This window comes from Agelaius phoeniceus, chromosome 4 (assembly GCF_051311805.1).
Source record: "Agelaius phoeniceus isolate bAgePho1 chromosome 4, bAgePho1.hap1, whole genome shotgun sequence".
Lineage (NCBI taxonomy): Eukaryota > Metazoa > Chordata > Aves > Passeriformes > Icteridae > Agelaius > Agelaius phoeniceus.
Window position 1 is genome coordinate 31,881,259 of NC_135268.1, and position 22,277 is coordinate 31,903,535.

The 22,277-nt window shown below is 38.9% G+C and overlaps 1 protein-coding gene across 1 annotated transcript in view; it reads right to left on the reverse strand.

The window, feature by feature from the left end:
* The window catches only part of DCHS2 (dachsous cadherin-related 2), a 105,186-nt gene that overhangs the window by 17,009 nt on the left and 65,900 nt on the right, over window positions 1-22,277 (reverse strand). The window contains exons 6-14 of the mRNA XM_054633831.2: window positions 20,981-21,156; window positions 20,347-20,446; window positions 14,778-14,935; window positions 12,852-13,686; window positions 11,656-11,895; window positions 7,577-7,711; window positions 7,122-7,331; window positions 5,037-5,894; window positions 180-287 (exon numbers count right to left, since the gene is read on the reverse strand). Of these exons, the coding sequence (XP_054489806.2) occupies window positions 180-287; window positions 5,037-5,894; window positions 7,122-7,331; window positions 7,577-7,711; window positions 11,656-11,895; window positions 12,852-13,686; window positions 14,778-14,935; window positions 20,347-20,446; window positions 20,981-21,156 (2,820 nt within the window). The remainder of the gene's footprint in view (window positions 1-179; window positions 288-5,036; window positions 5,895-7,121; window positions 7,332-7,576; window positions 7,712-11,655; window positions 11,896-12,851; window positions 13,687-14,777; window positions 14,936-20,346; window positions 20,447-20,980; window positions 21,157-22,277) is intronic.

Consider the following 22,277-nt stretch of genomic DNA (forward strand, 5'->3'; position numbering starts at 1 on the left):
GTGCTCAATTTCTTTTTACCTCAAGTTTATGACAGTGCCTGGATTTACTAATGACCTGCTCATTGTTACAGAATTACTACTACAGAGTACTCTTAAGATATCTAGCCCTTGTTCTTGTGGTAGGAACTTGCTAATGCTCCAAAATACACACAGACACTTGAAAAAATAATAAAATGTACCTGTAACAGGGTGTATGGAGAATATTTCCTGGTCATTGAAGATGCTATATTTTATGTCTTCTCCTGTAAATTTGTGTTCATAGGCTTCTACTCTTAGAAGTGATGTACCTACAAAAGCAATAAGACATTTTCATCATTTTAACCTAGAAGGTTTTGTTCTAATTTTATAGCACTGATATAAATAGCAGAAACACAACTTTGTACTAGGTTAGGTGTTCTTTCATTAGTTTAGTAGACAATAAGAATAATTCTCCATTATTTTTCCTATATTACAAATTCATAGACAAAGCACTGTCTATACCTCCTTCCTCAGTAATTTACACATCTGATAACAACTTTACCTGCCTAAATAAAATTTTGAGATTTAACTTTTCCTAATTGCAAACTCACAGGAATCATTGGACTTCTCTCTTACCTGAAGTCATATCTAACTTTTTTTGGTTTTTGGTGCATCATGTCACCCACAAATGACAAGAAAGAGTTAATTTTTTTCTCCATTTATCAGGATTCAATTTGGTTTTTTGAACAGTACCTTAAATTAAATATCCTTCAGAATTTTAATTAGCCACCTTTTGATAAAGAGAAAGAAAAGATGAAACTATGTGCGTAGCTATGTGTCAATTCACAGATAATCCAAATTCCATGAAAAGACCAATAATTTAACATAGAATGCAGGAGACATGAATTAGAAATCCTGTTTGGAACAAAAAAAATGGGAAAATGTGGAACTCAGTAAATTATCCTGCTCAGAACCATCACTTTTAACAAAAATATAGTAAATTCAAAAGGCATTATCACAACCTCCAAATAATTATTATTTGCAAGTGATTTAAAAATTGTCTAGCATATATGGCCATTGATTTTAATGCTTGTAATTATTTAATTAAATTGTAATTGTTTCCATGCAGCTATGATGGAATGAGGCAACATGAGCTCTTTCAAACAGCATTAGAGGCAACTAGTTATTTTATTATATCACAAAGGTCATAGTCAGTGTCCTGGATGCCACAGGAAAAGACTTCAGTATAAAAAATGAGAGGACACCTTGCTATTACAACAATCTGATACCTTTTTTATTTCAGCAGTTACATATTATGTTTTAGAAACCAGAATTTTTCTATTAAGGGTTTACTATATGCTCGCAAAATCTGTCTGCCAAAAGAAAAAGTATGCCAATTTTGACATATGATTTTCTGAACTTGTCAATATACTTGTAAGGTATTTACTAGAAAAGCTCTGGAATCAACATCTATCTGTTCAATATGTAAAGAGAGATATATGAATGCTGACCTAGAGTTTTTTAGGAACTAAAATAAGGGCCTGTAGGTTGAATTTTCATTGCCAAGCAACTCTGGTTTACTACAGAAAGCTGCAAGGACAATCATTCACACCATCCTCACAGCAGAGTTAGAGATAAAAAACCCCAAGGTCTGAAGAATATCCCTCTTTATCTTTTAACACACTCTGCATCTTTTTGTTTGCTTGTGTGTTTAAGAAGAAATACTATCAGAAATAAAGGAAGCAGCAGCATTTCTACTTGTATCCTTGTTTTTCAGAGGTTAGGTTAATAAACTCTTTGTCTGAGTCCTCCTATCCTAATCTTTAAGCTCCACATTTTTCATGCAGATAGAATTGTTTACAACTTCTTTTTAGCAGAGTACAAATCTCTTGTTCTGATACCCTTCACAGAAAACAATTCCTCCCAACAGTGAATTTTTACAGTTCATTGTCAAAAAAATATGACCAAAGTGGGAGGTCAGCTGTGACATAAACAGGCCCTATACAGATAAAGAGCAATAGAAAACGTCCATCTGCTGGAACTTGCCATTCCAATCACACCCAGTTCAGACATTGCCTCAAGCAGAGGTCACATCATGTAACTCTTAACAGAGAAAAATCAGTGAAAGGGAGCTTTCTGTCTGCAAAACACATTCAACACTGAAGATAGAGCAAGGCAGCAGGGAGATCAGATTTAAAGCAAAAGCAGTCAGATTGGCTTGAAATGCTAGGCAATTGACCTCTGAATTAGTAAAAAATATTGAAAGACATGAAGAGTGATGTAAAATATGTAAATCCAGGGTTTTTTCAGGGTTTTTTAATGTTTTTGTTCACATACAGTCTGACTGGATATGGAAGTATCTCAAACTGTTTTATACAGCCTAGATCCCACCATTAAGCCTGCAGACTCAAACCCAAAACACGGCAGAGTGAACAGCATTTGCCTACCTGGTCAAATCAGCTCCAAAACACTTGCTGAATTCTTTGTTAGGGCATATATGTTTTATATATATGGGGCTTTTTTAATATATATGTCCTAACACCAGCACCACACAGAGCTGCTGTATCACTGTAGCACTTTCTTCTTTCTTCAGTCCTCATTATAGTAGTCTCTTATCTTATCTCTTATCATAGTCCTCTGCCATCTAACCTATGTTCATCCTTGCCATTATTTCTTCAGACCTCTAAATTGCCATGAAATGAAAAGCTGAGCACAGAGATAATGATTCAAGAACCGTCTTGACACAATCCTGTGCCATGTGCTCTGTGATAACCCTGCTTGAGCAGGGAGGTGGCACCAGATGACCCTTTTGGTCCCTAACCCTAACCCAACCTCACCCATTCTGTGATTCTTTGACTTAAAGAATGAGGGGATACATATTTGATATCTAATAGAAAAAGAAAATAGAGGAGTCAAGAAGCTTTACTGGTGAATCTGTCTCCAAGTGTTATGCAAACAACCATTCAACTAAAAGTTGGGTAAATAATAAAGGTTTTTTACCCTCTGAAGAGCACAGTCACTTGATTATTTATTGATTAGCTTCTAAGTGCCTGCTGTAGAACAGTTTATAGTATTTAAAGACATTAAATATTCAATATTAAACAAAAAAAATTAGAAAAGTGGGGTTTTCTAAAGGTCATTAAACTTGGAAGTTAAACACTTAAAGAAAATGTGACCACAAAGACCAGTTCCTGAGGCACTTGCACATTTGATGGGTTTAGACTAAATTAAAACTAAGGACCCTTGGCTTTGGTTTTTTGTTGTTTATATTATTCACATTTTTTATTCTTTTTAAAATAAACGTAGCGTTTTTCCCCTCCATCAGTTAAGGCAGAAATAAAATTATGAAGAGAAGCCACATTTATTAATACCAGTTCTACAAATAATCAGTATGTAATGTAAATCTTCCCTGGACTGAATACACTGGTACCATTCACATTTGTAGGGGTCCCAGGATCACATCTATCCTATAAGCTAACTTCTATGAGAGTTTTAATTACAATCATGCTTTTCTTCCCCACTGAAATGTAAAATATTTGATATTTATTTATGCTTATGAAAAAAGGAAAATAGTATAAACAGAGACAAGCAGTATACTAGTATTTGGTAAAATCTCTTATATTCTTAGAAGAATTTGATCTTCTTAGCAAATAGAAGTATTATTAAACACAAACTAACATTTTGTGATCAAAGCCACCTGTTTACCCTGAAGCTTTGCTAAATTTCCTTTAATCAAAACAACTTAAATTGAATCTTAATTATATTTCTATAGATTGAATGGGAGAACACAATGGCATTCTGACACCACAGTTCCTTGGGGCATTTCTGTAATTTCAGGCTGGCTTTTTAGCCTGATCCAGGAACACATCTACACTTAAAAAATCTAGGATCAGAGCAGTTTATCTATTGCCATAAAGCTCTGATCTTTATTTTCTTTCGTTAAATGTAACAATTAAAAAATTTGGCTTGTAGTCCCAAACAAGCACGGAGGAAGGAATGGCTGAATAACCACAGCAGTAATTACTGCAACGGCCATCTTCACCCTTCAGTCTCTCTTCTGTTTGCAATCATCCAAGAATATTGATTAGTTTTCCAAAATTACTAACACATTTTTATTTACTGATTCATAATCCAATATACAGGCTGTTACTTAAGATCTAGTAATCCACTAGTCTCACAAAACCCTTAGGATATAAGGGAATACTGCTTTTGTTTTACTGAGGGAAGTTTGAATTATAAAAGAGAAATTACTTGTTCAAGGTGAATCTCATGGACTGTTTTAATTGAGAATATAGTGCAAGTCAGATCTTTAAATACATCTGGCCAATTAAATAGTGAGATTTGTGGACAGAAATACACAAAAGCCTTTCCTTTCTGCCCCTCATCAGGACAGAACCAATCCCTGTTGCAGGAGAAGATACCACATCTAATTGGTTGGAGGGATAATTATTAATGTTCTTTGAATGATAAAAAGTAGCGCAGTAATTCTCATCAATATCCAGAAGAAATCCAAATAAATCTCTAAGTACCTTGGGACTGAAGCTGGTTGGTCTGTAGGTGGCATTCCATTGTGCAGTCTCTACCTAGAGAGACACGGTAGAAGCATGCACCAAGTGACCATGTACCAATAGCCTCCGACCTTCTCTACCCCATCCTAGCCCCCTTTTCTCCTTCTTCTGCAAAGTCTAAAACTTCAGTAAGGTATTTATGAAAGCTACTACAGTTTGTGAAGGGTTTTGTGAAAACAAGAAACGTCAGGGTGCAACTAGTTTCCAACACTCAACTCATCTGAGCTTGCATGCACTACCCAGCAAAACAACAAGTAAATGCCATCCACCCATGATTAAAGCAATTTTGCTATATGAATGAACCCACTGATGGTTAGACAATGCTTCCTCCATTGCATCTTTTTCATGCTGGTGCATTTGAAAGGGGCAAACAGGTATTGGCTACATTCACATTAACTTTTCCCTGCTGCTGCACATAAAAAAAAAAGGTTTCCCTATACTAGTCATTACAATTTCAATTCCAAAAAAAGGGGAGATTGGCGACTACAAGAAGAGGGATTTCATGCCCACCTGCTGCACTGTTCTCAGGCACACTTGCTTCGTACAGGCTGTGGCTGAATGAGATCACCTCCTCTTGCTCTTCTGTAAAGATAATGACCACAGCTGTGGCTGTTCGAGGTGTGATGCCTTGATCTGAAGCTGTCACTAGCAGCTGGGTACTGAAGTCCTTGGAAGCCAAGGGCTCCCGAAGAATGATGTCACCTGTCTTCACATCGACCTGAAATACAGTTTCTGCCATCATCAAATTAAAAACAACAGCTCCATTTGATCCCAGATCCACGTCCTCTGCTCTCACAGTGGCTACTGTCTCATTCACAGCAGTTTCAGCAGGCACAAAGACCCTGATAGGATTCTGCAAAAAACCAGGATCGTTGTCATTGACATCATTAACATGCACCACAACACTGACAGTGGTGCTCCTCGGAAAATGGGTGCTACAGTCACTTGCCACAGCCCTAAAAGTGTACTGGGACTTGGTCTCCCTGTCCAGTGCCTTTGTAGTAACAATGGATCCTGTGACACTATTGATGGCAAATGCTCCATAGGTGTCATCAATAAGGGAGTACATAACTTCACCATTCAGGCCAGCGTCTTCATCAGAAGCAGAGAGGTCCAGGATGGCTGAGCCTTCCTCCAGGTCTTCTGTCACTGAGATTTGATACTGGGCCTTCGCAAACAACGGGCTGTGATCATTTTCATCCAAGACTGTTAGATAGAGCTGTGCAGTGGAGCTTCTCAAGGGACTGCCTAGGTCATGGCACTCAATTACAAGAGTGAAATTGCTGATGTCTTCTCTGTCTAAGCTACGAGTGACCAGCAGCTTGCCTGACGTGTTATTTAGTGTGAAGTATTCTCCAACATTTCCACCTTTCAAACACATAAAAAATGAAATGATCACAAACAACTACTTTTAAAAAAGAACCCCTTGTGAATGCTCTATACTAATTGCAGTAAAAAGGTCCAATCGCTCATACAGCTGGTGTGCTCATGTGCCTTTAACATATTATATTTCTCATACAAATTAAAACCTGTATTTCATTTAAATCAGTGAGTGGCAATGATAGCAAATGCAGAATGTCATAACAATTTAGACTGGCCTTTTGGCCAGATGCATATCTTTTTTTCCCAAAATAGCCCACCTTATAAAAGCTCATGCATCTAGGCTGCTCCATGAAGTGACCTCTTCCCAACCTTAGTTACAAATTCCACAAATCTAAAAAGCATTGCTGACAATTGTAATTGCTTGCTCCTAGTTCTCTTCTACAAACCTATCTCTTGGAATTTAAGAGTTGGGCAAGGTTACGATTTGGGAGCACTGAGAATAAATATGAAGCAGTCAATTGAAAAGTCGGCATTTTGAGTAACAGTGAATGGCTTACATACTTTATAACATGCAGAAAGACCAAAGGTAACTAAATTAAATGTCATAGAGATCACAACATTAAAACCAAGGAAAAAAAGGAATTCATAACTGTTTCTTCAAAGAAAAATGTGTTGGTTTTTACCACAGTAGCTCTCTGCCTACATTTGAGCTATTGCTGACAGCCACAAACCAAAGTAAGCACAGCAAACTTGTACTTGTCCAAAGATACTACAGGAGGCTTTGAACAGCTGTGGAGCTTACATTGGCATAGTGGACACAGGGAGAGTTTGGCAAGATGGAAGCCAAGTATGACATTATTAATTGCTGGGTGAAAGAAGCACTCACAAAATAAAATGTAATAAATAGCATTAAATAAATAAATTTCAATTAATTCTTGGGTATATTTTCAAGGGAATATTTACATTCAGACTTCTACAACTATAACGAAAAGGACAAAAAATATGCCTTCATGATTAATGCCTTGTTCTAGCATTTGGGTTTTTTTTGTTTCACTGTTCTGCACTATTTCAAATCCAGAAAGCAGAATGAAATTATGCCTGGGAAGTGCTTATTAGTGCTGACAAAAGGGTGAAAGATCTCTTTTCTTTTCCACTAAAAAGAAGCATGGGAGCTCAGGAGGCCTGGTAAAGTCAAGACTAGCCTAAAACTTGGATGCTGCTGTTTAAATATTTCCCTGATTCATACTAACAAAATGATGGAATATAACTTACCAGTTATTTTGTATCTTAGAGCTCCATTATTGCCAGCATCCATATCTACAGCCTGGATAATGTAAACAACAGAAAGCTGTTGGTTCTCTGGAATAAATATCTCAGAAGGAGGAAGAAGAAATGTGGGAGAGTGATCATTTTCATCCAGCACTGTGCAGATTACTGTCACTGTGCTTGACAGCGACGGAGTTCCACTGTCCCGAACCAAAACTAAGATCAATAAAAAGAAAGCAATTTTCATTCAGTGGTTGTGGTTGCAACAATAGATGTTCTTTAATAATATCAGAGTAGGAGAGTTATCTGTGCTATGCAAAAAGCATATGCTTTTCTGTACTGGAAAATCTTACCACATGCATTGAATTTAGAACACATGAAAAAAAGAAATGCTGATAGTAACACCTCACTCACTCTCACTTCTCACTCTATAGGCATTCACAGATAATTCACACTGCTACCTTTAATACTGAAAACCTCCTGGGTTTCCCTGTCCAGTGATGCAGCTGTTACGAGCTCTCCACTGTCCGAGTTCATTTTGAATTTCTCATAACCAGCTCCTGGTAAGATTTCATACTGAAGCAAGGAATTCAGCCCTTTAAAACAGAATAGAAGTCTTAGTAAAACATGGCAACTCTCCTCACATTCAGGTGTACTTATTTGTCTCTTTCTTTCCCCTCCAGATTCTTCTGAATGACAATTCTATACAGTTCCTGATCAGACCTACCAGTTGTATATAGTGCAGGGATATTAGCCTTCCCATCTTACTCTAGGGAATAGGTTAAAACTTTTAAAGGTTTTAGAAACCTTTCTTTCAAAGTTTCCCACCTTAGTTGAACAGGAAATGAGACTCAACATTCTTACCTATTATGGTTGTAAGATAATTCCTTTCATAATTCTTCTTGTTTCAATATCCTCCCAAGGAAAGTATAATGTCATCTCCATCACACCTATATTATTGCCTTAAATTAGTTTAATCCTACATTATACCTGAAGGATTTGACTATTGTACCCTTTTTTTTTTTTCATTTTCTTACATTCCAGTCAACCATTCTGTGTTTTTCCCACCCAGAATTAGTCCTTGAGTAAGGCAGGGACAGTTGGTATGCCTGAAAAATTACATGACACTTCTAGTAATTTCAAAACACTGCCTGCCTGTTCTCATCTGCTGCAGTCAAGCACAAGACAATCTGCACTGGAGTTGATGGAGAAATACAATGTGAGAGAAGAAACAGACTCTACAGGTTTTTTAACATACTCGACTTCATTTGCCTTTGAATAGCTTTGTTAAGTGGTTGACAGTGCTACTGAAATTTGATTACGAGAATTACTACCGTGAATGCATTTGCACCTAAACTAAGTCAAGGGAGGGATGTATACAATACACAGCAGGAGGAAAAATGACTTATAGAAATCCTTTCAGCTTTACAGAAGAAGGGAGAAAAATCACATCAGTGAGGACAGTCAAGGTGAATGTCTTCAAAGTTTCGGGTTACTAACATATATTTATCTGATCTGCCAATATCAGATAACATTCAACTAAATTTTAAAAGCTATTCACAGTTCTGCTTGCCTTTATCTATCCTTTATCATCAATATGCTACAGATGAAAAAACAGAGACACAAAGCTGCAGGTCTGATAATATTAGCTTCTTGCCTCCTGCAATTGAGCTGCTTCAACCCAGTTCCTTCTCCAGCAGATTCCACAATGGACACTATTCACAACCAGGGCTGAAAAAACATGGGTGCCATCCAAGTTGACTGTTCACACAATGCTGAAATTAAAACTTTTAACCCTTAAAAAACACAGATATGTGTCTTCTTAATTACATTTATTTACCAAATATTTACTGACTCCTTTCCCATATCCAACTGCTAGGAGTGTAAAATAGCATCAGGAAAAAGCTGCACACCCTGCCCAGGAGAGGAGCGTGCTGACTCTACACATGCATACACCACAGCACAGCAGCTAGCACATTTGCACTCAATCCAACCTGCTGGTTAATTATTCAGTAGCACTGGTCACACTTTGGGAGCTAAAATTACAAACTGAAATAAAAAATGTCCCCCCTGCCCCAAATCCAGATTCAAGTTTCATCTTTATAGGACTTTACAATAATGTCTAATGGATGGCAGTAAGCCCTGTCTCATAACTCAAAGCCAATGGTTCCTATTAACCTCTTAAGATTTTTTTCCTAAGGCTTTAGACAATAACTATTGAACCACAGAGGTGCACATCAGATTAAAAGGAGACCTTGCCAAATGCTAGTTTGGTTTGCTAGTTCAGTCTTCTGCACAGACCTACCTCAAGAAAAAATCCTGACCTATCTTAAATGTGCTGCTGGTATCTTTGCTTTGCCACGTGTATTTTTCCAACATGCATATTTTCAAATGTTATCATCTTTTACACTTGCATTTGCTGATGTTGAGCTGTCAGATGTCAGCTGGGTAGGGATGAGGGCATGGAGGGATCCCTAAAGACTCCCAAAGTCACGCAACATAGAGATGCAGTAAGTGCAGGTGTTGTAATGTACAGGAGGGAGGGAGATGAACAAAAGTTTTCAGGGATATTCATGTGAAAGAAAACCATTCCAAAGTCAGAAGCTTTACTTGTGATTTCCTCAAAAAAAGACCCCCTTTCAGTCACAGAGAATGAAGAAGAAAGGAAAATAAAACAAAAAGTTGAGAATGACTGGTTCCTCCCAGTGGTCACACAGGGAACATACAAAGAGAACAAAAAAGTGTGATGGGATAAAGTCCTCCACTGAGACTATGCAAATATTAATGGGATGTGAACTGCAATTCAAAGAGTATGAAAAAAAAAGATGGAAAAACAAAAAAAGGACACCTTGACAGGAGTCATTTTATTCCAAAACTGTGTTCCAAAAACATAAGAAAAGTGAGTAGCATTATATTTATATGACTCCTATATAAATCAAATTTTCTTACATTAGGAACATCACTTCAATATTAATTTGAAACAATAGTATGACACACCCACGACATGGGGCCAAATCATGCAAATGTAAGAAAAAGACCCAACAGAAGGACTGTGGTTACTGGAAAATGTACTTCAAAAAAACTAGCAGGAAGGAACCATCAGCCACAACAGTGCTCCAGCCCAAAGTGTCTGCACAGGCAGGCACATACTGTGCCACCCAGGGTGGAATGCCCCTCCTCTCCACACTGCCAAGCCTCCCTGACTCCCTCCCACTAACTGCTCTGGAAAGTTCCTTTCTGCTGTATTTCCCACAAGATGTGAAAAAAATATAAGGGATGGAAAAGGAGGGAGAAGAATTCAAGCAAATTCTCAGTTGTCTCCTTTATCTTCCAAACCTTTCTTCAAGTATCACCTTTTTTGTGATCCACAAAAGAAAGAAAATATTTGGAAAAGTGAGATACAGAGGCAGACTGCAGTACAGCTCAGCTGTTTTGGAGATCATAACAGACAGGGATACCTACACATTTCCTAATTTCTAAATACTTTACAGACTTGTGGGGAAATGTCTTTTTTATATATACCTCTACTGAGCCCACATCAGCCTTTTGTAATCAATATGTGTTCTACATTAAAATTACCAATCTTACTGAATACATAAGTTTATTTTGCTAAAAAGTTCCATTATCTGTTTTTAAGATAGCACAATCTGACACAATTCTAAAGAAAGTACAGAAAGTGAACCTACAGTAAAAATTAAGTCATTCACAGAGCTGAGACTACCTTTGGGCCAAAGATGGCAGTATTGTAATATTTAACACTCTTTCCAGATTTTATTATTTATCACATAGACCTTGTATAAGTGCTCCAGCACACAGACTAACTGTAACATCATATGCTATGCATTTTAGACAGTTCAAAAGAGCAGGTAGCTGAAGAACTGGAGGGAATTCTTTGTTGCTTAGCAGACTCTCAGGTTTAGTCCTTACATGTGATTCACTGAGGAGATGAACCATCCCCACATCTTATTTCTCCATTCTGTGTATTTTTGAAATGCATTAACACTCTTTAGCATGTAAAAAGCCTCTTTAAAACCCGGGGCAGTTTCCACTATCCCTTCACGGCTCAACCAGCATGAAAATCTTGGATGACAGTGCCCCTCTCTGGTCAGAAAAGATAAGCGCACATTTGCAGGCTCTGTTACAAAACCAGGACTCTAGACTAACTGCTTTAAAACTATCCAAAATGCTTTGATTGAGAGGGACAAAATGTTCAGATATTGACTTTGAGTTGAATATTGTTCGCTGATTTATAACCAGAGAACGTTGTCTTTCTTCATGTGAAACCTATAATACGCTGTGTCACACAAGAACACATTTTACATTTAATATAATCATCAGAGCTGAAGCTACCCTAAAGTGCAAGTCAGAATAGCTCCAAGCTCTAATGAAGATTGAGAGTTTGAACCAAAACTCACATTTGGAAACTCAAAAGACATACATTACCTTGGGAATAGCACAGCAGCTGTACACACAAGGCATCAAGATTGGATTAGTCTACTATGGTCCACAAGTAAATTACAAGCAGAAGGACACAAATTACCTGCATCTTGGTCCACAGCCTCCACTCTTATGACAAACTCCCCTGGATCTCGGTTTTCAGGAACTGCAGTCTCATAAAGTTGCTTCAGGAATCCCGGGGCCTCATCATTCACATCAAGAACAATGATGGTTAGAACTTGTGTGGCAGAGAGAGCTGGGCTGCCATCATCAAGAGCCATGACTGTCAAACTGTAGCGCTCCTGAACCTCACGGTCTAGAAACTGGGCTGTAGTTAAGAGTCCTAGTTTAAAGAAGAAAAGGTTTTAAAAAAGTATCCTGCTCCAGGTTAGGATCCTAGCTGCCCCAGGTTAGGATCCTAGCTGTTCCAGCACTCATGGCTCCAATGTAGCATCACCATGCCACTGCCGCAAGGCTTCGGGACTTGCAGTCTTTCATTACCTTTGATTTCCTGTACAGTGCTAATTGGCTCAGAAATATTGCCTTTGGTATCCAGGGAAATTGGGGTTCATGGAAAATTCAAGAAGTTCAGAGATTGCTTTTTATTTAACTTTGGGGTTAACTTTTTAACTATATTTAACTTAAATATTTGTCTTCTTTGCACATAAGTAATGCAGTTAGGAGCTCCACAAACCAGTGTAAGCTCCATCACCTAATAGATTCAAAATCAGAATAAAAACCAGAAAATATTACAACAAGTAAAGTGTTATTAGCATTTGTGAGACCATAGTATAATAGTTAGAAAGCAGAGAATTTCAGAGAGCTGAAGAATGAAATTTATCAGCACTTTGAGCCTCCACTGAACACATTCCATCCACAGTATAATGCAGACTCCCTGATCTCAACTTTGCCTTTCATCATGTGCACATATCATAACATACATGTGTGCACATGCTTTAAGTATGCATCATGCCAAAATCAGAATGAAGTATTTCACTGCCCGCATTTTCTTCCCACCTTCCTCAATACACCATTGGAAGATGCCCCAGTACACCCACACAATACAGTAACAGTGTTATGCCAAAATTTTTGAGCTGAGTCTCACAATGTTTGACTACTGTGCTCTGCACTGCCCTGCTTGTGTGGTGCTCTGCCCAAGGCAATCACCCCTGAGGACAATAAGTCACCTGGGCAGAGCGCCACACTAATGTGGTATTTCACTATTGTATGGTAAGCACTCCCAAATGTAACTGTGAGAATCACAAGACAAGAAACCCCAGAGAAGAGAAGTCACGGTACCTGTGATTTTATCCAGTACAAATGCTTTGTTTTCATTGCCTGCAAGAATGTGATATGTAACCTGTCCATTTCTTCCCTCATCAGGATCCTTTGCAACTATGTGGTGTACAAGGAAGCCCACCTCCACATCCTCCATGACATAGGAAAGACGTGAAGATGTAAAACTGGGACTGTTGTCATTGATATCTAAAATAACAATTTTGACAGCCAGGGAATCCAGCCGACGATCAGTCAGATTTATCGCCTGGTCTTCTGCAAACACTGTCAAGATCACAGAACGAGTAATCTCCCTGTCCAGTGGAGAAGCTGTGGTCAAGGTGCCATACAAAGGGTGAATAAGAAATGGATTTTCACCTGTGTTACTTATTTCTAAGGAATACTCTATTTTGCTGTTCAGAAAACCGCCATCTCCATCCTTTGCATTGAATGTGTAAACCAGAGTGCCAACAGGTACATTTTCTTCTATGCCAATCACTACAAAGTCATCTTGAAAATGTGGAGAATGATCATTCTTATCTTCTACATCAATACTTAGGAAGACAGTGCTATTTTGTGGAGGATTATTATAATCCTTTATAATAACTTGCAAAAGAAAGTGTGAATCTGTTTCATAGTCGAGCTCCTTGGAAAGATAAAGGTCTCCTGTTAAGCTGTCTACTTCAAAATGAACATTATCATCTTTAGCAATACTGAAATGCAGTTTCCTGTTAAGTGCTAGATGGTTACTCAATGCCTTCAGAGAATCCAACACTTGTGCAGGTTTAAAATTTTCAGGTATGACAAAGTGCTTGAAATTCTGAAAGAAGCCAGATCTCCCGTTGGGAAGTGGGATCACCTGCAACAAAAACACAAAGACTGCAATATTTTCCCACTGTTATTGTTAATATTGTAAGGTGTAGTGGGCTGACCCTGGCTGGATGCGAGGTACCAGCAAAGCTGCTTTTTCACTCCTCTCTGCCACTGGACAGGGGACAGGAAACATAATGAAAGTTCATGAGCTGAGATAAGGACCAGGAGAGGTCACTCAGCAAATACCATCACAGCCAAAACAGACTAGAAATAGAGATATTAACTGAACTTACTGCAAACAAAATCAGAGCAGGATAATGAGAAGTACAATAAGAGCTTAAAAACACACCTTCCCCCCACCCCTCCCTCCTCCTCCAGGAGTGCAGGGAGGCAGGGAATGGGGTTCACAGTCAGTTCATCACCCGGTGTTTCTCCCGTTGCTCAGGGAGAGGAGTCCTTCAATTCTCTTGAATTGTAGGAACAGCATTTGCCTTGCCCGGACTGAAGCTACAAGCTATCCAAAATTAACCATCTTTAGGGTGACTTGAAAATAGCAGCCTCAATAACATTCAGCCTCTGACGGAGGAGTGCACAGGTGGCTGGGACAAAGCAGGCCCACTGTGGCTCAATGAACAGCAGGTGGCTGGCTATGGAATGAGCACATGCTGCATTTCACACTCCCATGAGGAGCCACCCCATATAAATCACCACAAAGAAATAAGATATCCTTATACAATTTAATTTATAGAATTTAGAAAAGAGAGCAACTCAGTGAAGGGAACAAATCTACTCTCTTCCCCACTTTCAGTCCCACTTGATATTTTTTTCTCTGCCTACCTGGATATTTTCCTCCTATTTCCCAGTGTTTCCAATGATCTCCTAAAGCACAAGCATCATCTATTTGCAAGATGATCCAGAATGCTGCTATGCATTCTTAACAAATCAAAATTATTTTCCCTCTCATTTCCTCCCTCAACAGAAAAACAGCTAAAGAAAATTACCATGAGACAATGTGCTTACAATTTTGAGCTTCTTCCTTTTTTCAGTCAATTTCCCAACCTTCTTCCAAATTTTTTTTTCTTCAAAGAAATTAAGCATTTAACATAATTGTTCTACCTGCACAAGGTAAATAAGTACCTGGATGTAAACAGCAGCATGTCCTTGAAGCGAAGGCATCCCCTGGTCCTTGGCTATCACCATCATTCTGTAGTCAGATCTCTCAGCATGTGACAGAGGCCGGGTTGTTCTTAACTCTCCACTGACAGCATCAATCTGAAAGTATCCTATATCCTCTTCTGTGGGGTAAAAATGGACATGTGTTATTGAAAATCAGTAGCAGCTTGACTCCATAGTACTGAACATTGTAATGAACAGTGAAAAAGAGCAGGACCCGGAGGAAAGGAACTTGCTGCACTCATTTGGATCTCTCTGGCTTTTTTGGTTCACCTCCTCTTCCTTCATTGAGTACTTATTATAAACCACTTAATGTGGATTTAGAAAAATATGGAGAGAAACTCCATAGAGTACTAAAGCAACTGCCCAGTTTTGTAACAACTTCACTCACACCAGTGATGTGTGCATCAGGAGGGTGACAGATAGCCCAGGACTGGTCCTCCCATTTCTAACCTTGGCAGACAGGGCCAGAGAAAGAATTAAGTCTTAGTCTCCAAACTGGCATGAAGGGTAAAGAATCTCCTGTGACTCACAGATCATGGGGTCAGCAAAGAGCACTGTTGACCCCTACAATATGCCATGATTGCAGCCACACCACCTGCCCTCCCTGTGCTCTGTACCAGCAGACAGATGGGGGTAGCCACAATCTTACAGTAAGCTGTTGCAGAGCAACATGTGAATATTGGAAATTATGCTCATATCTTTCATCAAGGACTGGTGGCACTCTAATAATAAGTGGCTTTTAATTGAAGTTATTACTTGCAGCCACATCATTTATTTGAGAGTCGCAAAGAATAATTTTACCACAGATGAATAAATAGCTCTTCTTGACTTAGAATTAGAGAATCATTTAAGTTGAAGAAAAGATCCTTAAGATCATCAAGTGGAACCTTTAACCCAACACTGCCAAATTCCCGAAACCATATCCCTAAGTACCATGCCTACATGTGTTTTAAATACCTTTGGGGATGATGACTCCACAACCTCCCTAGGAAGCCTGTTCCAATGCTTGACAAACAATTAAGTAAAGAAATTTTTCCAATCTAAACCTCCCCTGGAAAATGAGACTGATATGTATCTCCCCCATGTTCAAGAAATAGAATACAAATTACTTTCAAATTTTAGTAAAATGGGAAATACCTATTACTCTGTATACATCACCAGAAACTGAGAAAATGACAATTGTTATAAGTACTTCTCTCTTAGAATACTATCCAAACAGCTTTCTGTTATGCGAATTTTCAGTAAGGTGCGCTAGCAGGTTAAATAAAGTCCTGCAGCATAACAGCCACTATTACAGTAAGCAACTGTGGTAAAAATAAATTCAGTGCAGATGTAGCACACAAAACACACATAAACAACTATATTTCCATTGACACCTAAGTGAGCATGAAGCTGTTTATGTCCTCCAAATCTGCACACTCAAATTAGTTAACTGCACATATAGATGTTCACTTTTGTATCCAATTATATCATCTGCAACTGTAAAATATTTGCACCTGTAACATTTGAAGAAAAAAACCATTTAGCAAACTAATTAGAAAATTGGGTTTTCACAACCAATAAATAGGAGTTTTTTTAATATTGTTCTCCTATTTTTTGCATGAATTAGCTTTCTAATTCTCCATCAGTCCCTTCTGAGTTGAGTCTTGCTGTCTGGAACATTGACAAGGAAATTGCCAACAAAAGGAAACAATATATAAAGACAATTATATTGAATGTGACAGTCTTGCATTTTTCATTTTTCATGGTAGTTTCAAAATATTAATGCTATATCACTCTTTTCATAAATAGCTTTTGGTTTACTTTCCTGGTGTAGGTCCCAACAAGATGTCTACAGTCACAGATCTGCTACTTTGTTCCATATAATGTTTAATGACACAAAATCCCAGCTAGGCAAAAGTCACAGGAGATATGAGAAACAGAACACAATGTGAATTGCATGCATATATTTTCAGTATTTTGCTAAAACCTACACTTAGAGTTACACTAAAATTCAGATATTGCATGAAATAGTTTTGTGCATATTTTGGTGGTAAAAAAGTCTGAAAATTTTGGAAAGAGACATTGTATATAAGAAAAACCCCTTGGGACTTCCATTTTGTAAGTGTTTCATGTTTTCATTTTTTTATCTGATTCCACATTATAAAGACAATCAAAACTGAAATGCCCCATGTCTGGTTTTTTGGTATTTTTATCAATCTATTTTTACAATATTTTTATTTAGTATTCCAAGTGTAGCCATTTGATTGAAATTCAGAAAAAACTTTTACACTGGGAAAAAAGTTTAACACCTACACAGCATGTCAGTCATTGGTCTAAAAGCTCATGCTCGCTGCACTTCCAGAAATATTTCCTTAGCTCTTATCTCCATAAATCACCCGAATTAAACAACTGCTGCTTATATCAAACACCCTAAATATGTCCTTTTGCATCTGAGGAGAAAATGAAGAAAGTATATGAGAAATGGATAAGAAATAAGGAAACTGGAAAGAGCAGATGAAGCATGGAACAGAAAAAAACTGAATCTCTCAAAAACTAAACTCCAATGGCCCCAGCCTCTTCTTGAGCTTGCAAAAGTAAACTGCCAATAAATACATATGTTTTTACAATTAAATTTTTCACCTCTGTCTTGTCCAACTGTTGGCCAGACTTTCATTTACATGAGGTTCTCCAAAACTCAGACACTCTTTCAGCTCTGTGGTCTCAAAGATGTTCAGAGAAATTGTAGTTTTAGAACCAAAAAGAAAAAACCAATGGTGCCCTGAGAAACACCAAGCAATGTGTTACTGTGAACTTTGGCTGGCTGAACATTCAGGCCTTACAGAAACTGGCATTTAGGCAAAATGGCCCAGAAAGCCGACAGAAAATAACACCAGAGATTTCTCAGAGATTAGTGACCTCAGCACACAGTCATAGTTAGCTACGTATTTTTACCAAATTTCCTGAACAACTATTTCTTTCCTAGGCGTTAAAATACTTAGTGCCCGGACCATGTCCTTCTCCTTTGAGATGATGGAAAAGTTGTTTCCTTTAACAGAAAAGAGGAAGGCAAGGCCATGGCTCCCAAAGAACCTGAACGTGATGAGGGCTTGTGCAGAAATGTAGCCCTCTACAAGTCTGTGAATGCTCCCTGCACGCTGCTTGCAAGTCATTCTGGAGAACAAGGACTTCTTCATAGACACATGGACAGCACTTGCCAATTTGTGCATGTTAGCAGTGTAACTAGGCTTCTCTTGGCACTTGTGTAGTCAAGGGCTAATGTTGCATTCACATAATTGCTCCAAATATAACCGTAAAAGCCTCTGTCAATGCTAGACTTAACACACAAAGCAGTAGTTCCAGATGCCCTATAAATACACACTAATTTCTGTTATAAATGCTATACTATATCCTATTGACAGTCATAAAGAAGACCAGGCAAATCACTTTCTGACTGCCAGCATCACTAAGGAATAAACAGTACACACAGCTGGGATTAACTCCCTCTGAGTTAGTGATAACACAGAAGTGGAAGTAGGGCCATGTGACCACCCACTTTGATGCATATACATTTTTAAGGCATGGTTTGCTTTGATTTTCTAGGAAGAGGAAGGGGCATTTTGAAGGAAACACTTCCCTGTAACCTAAAATTTATCTGGTGCGTAAACCTCATAGTTCTTTTACAGATTTGCCCTCATGTATTTTGTTGGCATTTGTCATTAACATTCCTACATAGCTTAATATATTGCTCCTATCTTGAAATTTCTTTAAGATCTCAAGAACATTAAAAATTACCCAGGAACATTTACAAGCTTAACAGCTGACACTGACACTCGCAGCTCTCCATCTTGTGGCAGCCTCATGACTGAAGAATAAAGCACTGGTCTGTATGGAGTTCTCCAATTAACCTGCTGTCTCTCTGTTTAACAAATATGGCTGTAAATCAGATCATGTTTCTTCTTCATATTTAAGTACTGAACAGTGTCCCAGAACAAGAAAATACTATTTTTAATATAAACCAGACAAAAACTTCACCATGAAACAGAAGACCAGATGTTAAAGGCTGTGAGCCAACTAACAGCAACAAAAATTAGTATCAGAGAAGCTCAGCTGTTTCTGGATTTGTTTATCAGGAAAATATCTAGTTCCAAGGCTGGGAGGGATTTTTAGTGGTTTTTTGCATCTGAAATGGGGGGAGATGGGGGTGTGTTTGCTGCTGTTTTTATGTTTTTGTTCTTTCCAGAGACGGCTTTTGCAACACCAGTCATATATTTTGTGTTGCTAGTCATTTTTATAATTTGAACTCTTACTTACTCCCCTCTGGGGGCCCTACAGTGAAGCCAGTAAGAAAATCCAACATGCTGTTTGAAGGAAGGGGATATAGTTAGATACATGAACAGGCAGAGACCCCTGAAAAACACTTACTGTATTGCCTGGCCATCACTCTTCAAACAAAGGGTTGCACACTGCTCCTCCCCTTTTTCACAAGGGGGAACTTTTTTGTGCAAAATATTCTTACTCACTATGCAGAAGTCTAAGATACCATCCAATTCCCTCTGGAATAGGCAGTCATTTATATTCAAATTAAGGCAATGATGTTTTCTAGCTCTGATGAAACTGTAGTATCTACATGCAAATTACCATAGATTACGAATCCCAAGCTTAAAAAGTATTGATTACATAAATCTGGTAGAATAGAACAGAAACCAAACAAAAAAGAAATAGTCCTGTTCCTGGGAACTCTTACTGTTTTGAAGCAATAGTGAAGGGAAGCAGGAGAACAGACCTGTTTTCCTTCCTGGTTATAGATGGAGTTCTCACTTTTATGGAAGTATAGCAAGTGGTATGCAGCAAATCCAGACATCACATCTATGTCTCCTACCAGTATTAATGCCCCAGTCCCACTCATGTTCTAACTTGGGACTGCTCTGTTATTAATTTCACTGCAAACAAAACTGGATCCTACCGCTTACCCCAGAAGTGAAATATTACATGTAGGAATTATGGGGAAAACTAAAGAGAAGTGCTTTAAGGGGCCATGCTATGTCAGGTTAACACACTGCTAAACAAAGGGTGAAACCCAAACTAAAAACCACAAACCTCATTGCTTGTCCAGATTATCTGCTGATCCCTCTGATCCCTGTCTCAGACCATCACAAACTGTTATTTTAGCAGGAAAATTTTCAACTGGTCATGGGAAAAGGGAGCTCATTTTTCCTTTAAGATGTTAAACTGACTGAAATACTAAACTGTACAGTAAAAGATCACGATCCTAGTCTTTTCTGAGAGCTGTTTGAACACTTTCTGGCCAGCCACAGAAGCAACCAAACCACATGAAAGATGGGGCAGAGAGCAAAGGGAGGAAAGGCAGCTGCTTACACTTCCTTAAATACTTTGTAAGACACATGGTGGTGCTGATTCCTATTTCCAAAGGCAGCTTTATTCTACCTGACACAAAATAAACATAAAATCTGGTATGATACATGGCTTTTCTAAAATGCTAGTTATTTTAATGTATCTTTTTGTATTAATTAACCCTTGAAATTCTTACCTGATTCTATTGAATATAATACAACACCGTTGTTTCCAGAATCGAAGTCTTTTGCAAAGATGGTGGCAACAAGTGTCCCTGATGGCTGCCCTTCCAAAACCTGTCACCAAGCAGTTCATAAATTATTTGAAATTATACATGGATAAAGCCATCTTATTCAAATCCCTTGCCATAACACAAGAGTTTAGCTGCTGCACTGTTTTCCATTTCAGTAATATTTAGTGTGCAATGAGTATTTCAGGAGATGGTTAAACAACAGAGTTCTAGCAATCCTCTGTCACAGTCTGTATAGAACACTAACTCGAACATCTTTACTATGGCAAGCTCAGAGGTTGGAAACCAAAAGGGATTCCAGTGCACACATGAACAGAGTTAGGCTCGTGCAATCCTTTACATCTGACTGTGTGCAGTGCCCCGGTTTGGAAGGACCTGCAGTGCGCGGTGCGGTCACAGGGTGGCGCTGCATGGTGCCCCGCCCCACCTGTCGGCGCAGCGCCCCCTGCAGGAAGCGCAGTGCGGTGCCCCACCCCACCTGTCGGCGCAGCGCCCCCTGCAGGAAGCGCAGTGCGGTGCCCCGCCCCACCTGTCGGCGCAGCGCCCCCTGCAGGAAGCGCAGTGCGGTGCCCCGCCCCACCTGTCGGCGCAGCACCCCCTGGGGGAAGCATGGCGGGTGGTCGTTGCGGTCGTGCACGGCGATGCGCACGGTGGCCGTGGCGCTGCGCCGGGGCTGCCCCGCGTCCGTCACCAGCACCTGCAGCTCGTGGTGTGCCTGCTCCTCGCGGTCCAGCGCCGCCCAGTTTATGATTTCACCTGACAGCCAAAGAAAAGGGGTGAGAAATGGAGTTAGGTGTTTACTGTGTGCTAGCACTCGTCTTAGTGCATGCAATTATGCATTTAATTTAATGTGAAATAATGATAAGTGCCCTCTGATACACCTGATCATTGACATGAAAACCTCAGCTTTCCAAACCCCATCCTGCAGAAACATTCTGTCACTCACAGTTTTGCATATGTACTTTAGTGCTCTATTGACACGTTTTACTGTACACTGGGTGCCCAAGAGCAAAGGTATCAAACAGTATGAACCAAAGTGCCGACCTTCCAAAGAAATCCATCTGGCCTTCACCACACTCCAGGACAGATAATACATGAGCACAGGGGTTTAAGTGCTGACAAGGGGCCTTAATTAATTATGTGCATTAATCATAAACCCTTATGTCTCCCATGCATTCTGGTAAACCCAGCAAATAAATCTGACCAATATTCTCCCTGTCTGCTTAGCCATACCCAATACAGCCACAGATTTGTGGTTGATCAAAGCTTATCACACAGGTAACCACATGGTTTTTAAAAACCTTCTTGGTTAACTCCTAGTATTCTGTTTGCCTGTAAAGTTCCATAAGTGTACTCAAAAGCTGCTTTTATTTTGAGATTCATACAGAGAAATTCTGGAAAAGCCTTTTCACTCCCCATGGGGACTGGACATCTGGAAATAGGAATTTTAAACAGCAGATCATCGCTTCCTACACAGCATTTTGCTAAACTGGATTATTTACGGTGCCTGTATCCCTTGAAGAATTCCCTTCCTTTAGGCTCTCCATGCTCTGGTCTCTGGTGTTACACTGTGTAGACATAACCTCTATTACTTGAGGCATTTGGGATTCACTGCAGAGTACACCCTATGCTGTGAAAAATTTCTCTCAGCCAATTTGACTTCTTTGATGCTGTGTACAACATGAACTCAGTTTTGATGTCAGTTACAGAAGCATTCACAAGTATTTTAAATCACTTTGTCTAACTTCATAAGTACATTTATAGTTACTTATGGCTGATTTGGACTTTTCAACTCTACTTGATCACAGGCAAAAATTTTTCTCATATGAACTATTGAAGCTATAACTTAAAACAACTTCTTTTAATTTGTTTCAGCC